The 5808-nt window shown below is 34.5% G+C and overlaps 1 protein-coding gene across 2 annotated transcripts; it reads right to left on the reverse strand.

Moving 5' to 3' along the window:
* Positions 1-603: 603 nt before the first annotated feature.
* On the reverse strand, positions 604-5509 carry LOC124911819 (homeobox-leucine zipper protein PROTODERMAL FACTOR 2-like). 2 transcript variants are annotated; one of them, XM_047452451.1, is made up of 12 exons: positions 5299-5509; positions 4168-4444; positions 3970-4087; positions 3673-3861; positions 2708-3151; positions 2519-2620; positions 2244-2447; positions 1993-2167; positions 1659-1930; positions 1495-1590; positions 1037-1404; positions 604-953 (listed from the first exon to the last, which is right to left on the reverse strand). In XM_047452451.1, the coding sequence occupies exons 2-11, from the start codon at positions 4425-4427 to the stop codon at positions 1039-1041; spliced, it is 2226 nt and encodes a 741-aa protein (XP_047308407.1). In that variant the 5' UTR covers positions 4428-4444; positions 5299-5509; the 3' UTR covers positions 604-953; positions 1037-1038. The 2 variants fall into 2 exon arrangements, with proteins under 2 accessions (XP_047308407.1, XP_047308336.1); XM_047452380.1 differs by having other exon boundaries at positions 1037-1407.
* Positions 5510-5808: the final 299 nt, after the last annotated feature.

The raw sequence follows: 5808 nt of genomic DNA on the forward strand, positions 1-5808 counted from the left end.
TAAACAAGAACTATTTGATTGAGTTCTTGAAGAGAAAGATTGAAATAATATTATTGATTGAATGAATAATCTTTACAATAGTTTATCTATTTATAATAGTAATAGAGAAATAACTAAATTGAGAAAATATAGGATTTGGTTATTATATTTAGCCTAATTAATAGGAGATAAATAAATAATTTCTCTTATTTATTTAATACTTTAATTAACAAAATATAGGATTTGGTTATTATATTTAAGCACTAAATTAAAATAAAATAAAAACTCTAATTAACAAAATTCTACTTGATCACTAACAATTTTGGCCATTCATTGGTCATAATATATAATGAATGAGAGTATATAAATAATCTAATTAAAAATTTAAGTTTAAAATAATTAAAATCTAAAACCTTAAAATAAATATGTGTACTGAATCATTAATACCCACAACTAAACATTTTTAATGACCCAACTACATAAAATGAAACATTTTGTAAAATTAGTAAAGTCAACTTCTTATGTTTGATTTTGAGTGTTACCTAATTCATAAACATAAACTCACCTCTTAAAAAAAACATTGAAGATATAATACAAAGCATAAAACCAAGCTTAGAAAAATCATAAAAGTAATTAGACAATTCATTAACATTCTCATATCAAATATGAAACTTTTTCTGTTTTTGCCTAAAACCATAAACTGTAAGGACAATAAATTCCATCAAATTTCACACTACATATCTTTTTATAAATTAATTCTTAGGAATAACATGAATAAACCCATTGCTAGTAAATTTCTCTTCTACTATTACTAATACTAAAATCTTTCTTGAAGGTACTGACGATTTACTGATCTACAAACCAAACTACAAAGTCAATTCCCGAACCCATAGTTCTTGCAGATCCGGTTCGCTCTTGACTCCTTCCTTTCGCTTGCTTTTCAGTAAACACATCCTCCTTCAAATCCACATCCACTGTCAATCAACAAAAAAATCGATCTTTTAATTTAAACAGACTTTTAAATGACACGTAAATAATAAGTGAAATTCAATATCACCTTTAAGGCATGGCAGATGGACAAGCATTCTGATCTCCACCAACAGCTGATTTAATCCTTTCAACAGTACACTTGATGAGGCTGTTAACAGTTGCAACTGATCCAAGAGAGAGCTTTGCAGTCGGGATCGAATCAACCAAGATTTGGAAAGCAACAGTTAACAGAGAACCACCACCTCCTTCGGGTCCTCCATTATAAGGTAAGATGGCGAAACCCGATGGCAGGAGGGCGACATAATCTGGATCGCCTCCGCTCAAAACCACATTCATTGCTGCAATATCAACAGGTGCATATATTACGTAAGAACCTGTTGAATCTGTGCAGCTCTCTTGTAGTATCAGCATGTTACTCTGGCTTGAGTTTTCATTCTGCTGCGAGTTTTGACACATTAAATTGTGTTACTATAATTGTTAATGTTAGTAAATATGATTTACATTTATGCAAATGAATGAACTTACATTAACCCGTAATAGGGAAATCGAGTTGCCAGGGTCGCGACCATTGGCAATATGTGCCATTTCTTGAACCAGACCACCATTGGACAGGATATCCCACTACATGCAAAAAGAGTGTTATCATATAAGATCATATTTGAAAACAAATTTAGAAAATAGTATGGTACCTCGCTTCGGGAATTCTCATCGCGAAGAAAGTCGAACACTCTTTTGGGAGGAACTGGCAGCCAAAACGAAGTTGCAGCACTAAGAACCACGCCCGGGGGCCTTCCAGGGTCATCCATACTCTTACGGGTCATGACTCTCACGTCGTCCTCGCCACTTCCAGACAAAGTGGTCCAGGTTTGGGATGTAGAAGCTCCAACCCCGGAACAAAAGCTTATCACCATTCTTTCAGCTAGTTTCAACATGCTTTTCCTCCCCTCGGGAGTAGTTATAACTGCATGTACTTAAGTTAATTATAATGAAAGTTCAAGTGAATCTCAATTTGTAATTTTATACCTCCAATATCTTCAGGTGGAATGCTATTGGCCATGGCACTAGCGAAACGTTCGCATTGTCGCTCCAGGGTCGCGACCCATCGCCTTGCACCGAATGCGAGCCCAGAGTTCACAAGAGGTTTGTACATGTTGTGTATGGCTCGATCATCGACCTCAACATGTTCCACCCAGGTAACCTTGAATGCAAATTGTGAGTTTTTAAAACACAAATGGTAAAAATGTTAATTGAACAAAAAAGAAGAAGAAATTAACCTTTGAGTATCCATTGGGTAATCCTTGAATTATGCAACCAGATGGACGTCTTCTGCATCTTGGCAACACCGAGGCTGAGCGTAGACTGTCGAGAGAAACATCAGCAATCGCCCAAGACCCGTCGCCATGCTGCTTGCAGTATCGAACGAAATAGTTTTCCCTTGTGGGAACCAGAGGAGAAGGAACTTGAAATTCAGCTGTCATCTGAAAAACAGCAGACATTATGAAGAATCATCCTAAACAAAAAAAAAAACAAAGAGGAATTTATGTAGTACCACTTGGAGGGCTCCATTGTAGTTCCCTGCCACTCCAGTTGAAAGAATTTCCACAGTTATAGCTCTTGAGACAATGCCAGAAAACACACCAGACCATTGGTTCTGATCATCAAGACAAAATAAATAAAAAGTTTGAAATAGATTAATCGAGTTAGAGAATAAAGATAAATTGTATTATAATATATATACCACATCCATGAGGATTTCAACGAGGTTAATGTGATTCATGATGACAATTGCAGAATCTCTGGAAGCTTCAGATTTAATTCCAGCAGGTTTGGGGCCAAGACCACGAGAGAATGTTCTTAGATACTCTTCTTCACTCAAAATCTCATAGTTTTCATCTTGGCTGCAAGGAATCCATAGAGGGTCTCCAGCTTGAGCCATTCTGAGTAGCTCTTCCATTGCAGAAACCGCAAGCTCGATGATTATAGGTTTGTCAGCTTCGGTTGGACCTGAAATTGACCGGAGAAGGTCACCAGAAGCTCCACCATACATGTTAACCATCAAACCTTGTGGTGGTGGTGGTCCAAAGCCTTCAACTCCAAGATCAAGAGGACGCATTGGAGCATTTGAATATGTTAGCATTGGTTTGCCTACATACTTTGCAGCAATTCCAGATATTCTATCTATCTGCATTTTTGTTAAATTTATTCTTTAAGAAAACTATATAAAAAATAATACACCAAGTAAAGCACACATATCCCCTTCACTTTCCTTTGTTATTCTTTCTTAAAGGATGTACAAATTTCATTATTCCAAGGTTCTCATGAAAAATATGCAAAAAGTTGTAATAGGTATCCATACAAGATTGAAAAAACATCAAAAGAAAAATATAGATTTGCATCATTTCAAAAAATACACAAATACATTAAAAATAAAATTTATTTTACTGTAAACTTGTATATTTTGCAAATGTACAACAATAAGAATAAAAAAAAAAATCAGACAATGAAAAATAGGAAGAAAAGAATCCATTAAGGAAGGATATAAAATAGATCCAGTATTAAGTCCACCTAACAATAAAAATCCATATCAAATTTTGAAAAAAAAATCTTTTCATGATCACTATTATCTTCAAGTATCGCATATAATATGATATGCGTAAAATAAATAAATGATAACAGGCATTTTCAATCATATTACTTAATTACCTCTTCGCGAAGACGCGCATTTTCAATCCTAAGATGTTGTTCGTCAAACGACATCTCCCCAATGGCGGCTGGACCACCGCAGCTAGGACAAGCAGCATTACCAAGAGTTTCCTTAAACCGAATGTTATCATTTCGCAGCTTCTCATTCTCAGCCCTCAACTGCGAATTCTCATATCGCTCAGTCTGCACCTGAAAAAATATAAAAATAAACAAAGCCAACCAATTTACACACATCAATTATTTAATACCATGATCATTTATGCAAATATTAGTAAGAAAACAAATAAAAATTGTTACTTTCATCTGGGTACGCTTGTTTTGAAACCAAAATTTGATTTGCAATGGTTCCAAACTTAATCGACGTCCAAGTTCCTTTCTTTGCTTATCATCTGGATGAGGGCACTCCTTAAAGAATCTGTAACATTAAAAATTAAATAAATCCCATTTAAAAAATCATTAAACAATCTAATTAAATCAAAGTTATTGTGTACTTACAGTTCCATTTCTTGGATCTGGTGCTGTGTGTGACGGCAGTATCGTTTCTTTTTGTTTGGGCGTTGATTGGGATCTTGATCTTGATCATCATCGCCGAGTGTGCCTTCCATTATGTCCGGTAGAGATTTGGTATCGAAATCTTCGATGTCTCTGATCAAATCTAACTCGTTATCGGGAGTTACATCTTTCATGTGATTACCCATGTCAAGCAAATGATGGTGATGATGGTGATGAGCATCAAAAAGGTTAGGTTGAAACATCTTTCTTATCTTCTAATCTGTCAAGAAAAAGAGAGAGAGAAAAGAGAAACAAAACAAGTGAGTAGCCGATTAATGACAATCCTAAACAAATACAGACAGCTTGATATAAAATTTTATAAACTAGGGTTTTGTTAAGACAAGACCCTATTAAGAATGTTCTCACTTCGAAAGTCGAAACGAGTAAAATCTGAAGAATTACAATGTTTTTTTTATTTATTAAAAAAATAAAACGATGACCCAAATACAGCCAATAGTTAAAGATGAATACTTTATAATTTTCTTAAGTCTTCAAAAAAGCATAAGGAAAAAGTCATTTTGAAAAGACTTTTAGAGACCAAACCTGGTTAAGAAAGAGTCAACCCCCTGGCAAAAAAATCAAAATCAACCACTGTTTCAATTTGTTGTTGACACGGGTGACGAAACCCTAGGCCTTCTTTTTCTCTCTCTAAAATATTTTTTTTTTTGGTTTGCTTAGGAGAAAGAGAGAGTTTTGAACTATCAAACAGTTCTGAAACAATTTATCCTTAAACTCTACAAACACTAATCTGAGTAAAAAAGAACAGAAACAAGAAAACTACAGCATTTCCCTCGACAAAAAAAGGATAAATAAAGCCATTTCATCAATCCGCAATTTAATCTATGAAAAAGATCAAATCAATGCAGATCTCAATAGCATCCTTATCATAACGTCTGTAACACCCACGAAGATCTCGCCAAGACTCTCTCTCTCTCTCTCTCTCTCTAACAAAAGAAAACGTAACGGGCGAAATAAATTAAGAACGGAATCAAAGCGCATCTAATTCCTTAGTCAAACATTAAAATAAAAGAGAAGAGAAAGTATTTGGTTAGGTGAAGAAGTAAAAACACGTACATAGAACTTGTTGGTATATGATCAGATCTGGTTCTTGAAGAGAAGGAGCATGTAATCGGAGAAGAAGTGGTCGGAAACGGCGTATTTAATGGTGGGTATAAGGTTTTTCTTGTGAAGAGAATTGTTATGAGATAGAGAGAGAAAGAGAGAGAGAATTAACAAAGGGGATGGATGGATGATGACAAAGGGAAACAGGTGGGGAGGCAGCGGAGGGAGAGTTATTGCATAGAGTGTATTGAGAGGGTGGAATTGCATTTATGGAGCGTTGGGGAGGAAGAAAAAAAAGAGAGGACAGATTTAATGCAAAGTTTTCATCTTCCCGCCGTTTAAATTCCCACTCATAAAATTAATATTTTATATCACATTTAACTTTTTCTCTATATTTTATCTCCAAATCTATAAAATATATATAAATGCTATTTGCACTTTTTTTGTTACAAATATTATAATATATAACAAACTTTTACTTTAGTCATGTAATTTACAAGATACACACAATCATAGTTTGAC

This window comes from Impatiens glandulifera, chromosome 1 (assembly GCF_907164915.1).
Source record: "Impatiens glandulifera chromosome 1, dImpGla2.1, whole genome shotgun sequence".
Lineage (NCBI taxonomy): Eukaryota > Viridiplantae > Streptophyta > Magnoliopsida > Ericales > Balsaminaceae > Impatiens > Impatiens glandulifera.

Coding starts and splice junctions, on each gene's coding strand:
- LOC124911819 (XM_047452380.1), bottom strand. CDS start 4,427: ATGTTTCAACCTAACCTTTTTGATGCTCATCACCATCATCACCATCAT. Junction 3,862..3,969: donor ACAAGCGTACCCAGATGAAA/GTAACAATTTTT, acceptor ATATTTTTTCAG/GTGCAGACTGAGCGATATGA. Junction 3,152..3,672: donor ATGCGCGTCTTCGCGAAGAG/GTAATTAAGTAA, acceptor ACAAAAATGCAG/ATAGATAGAATATCTGGAAT.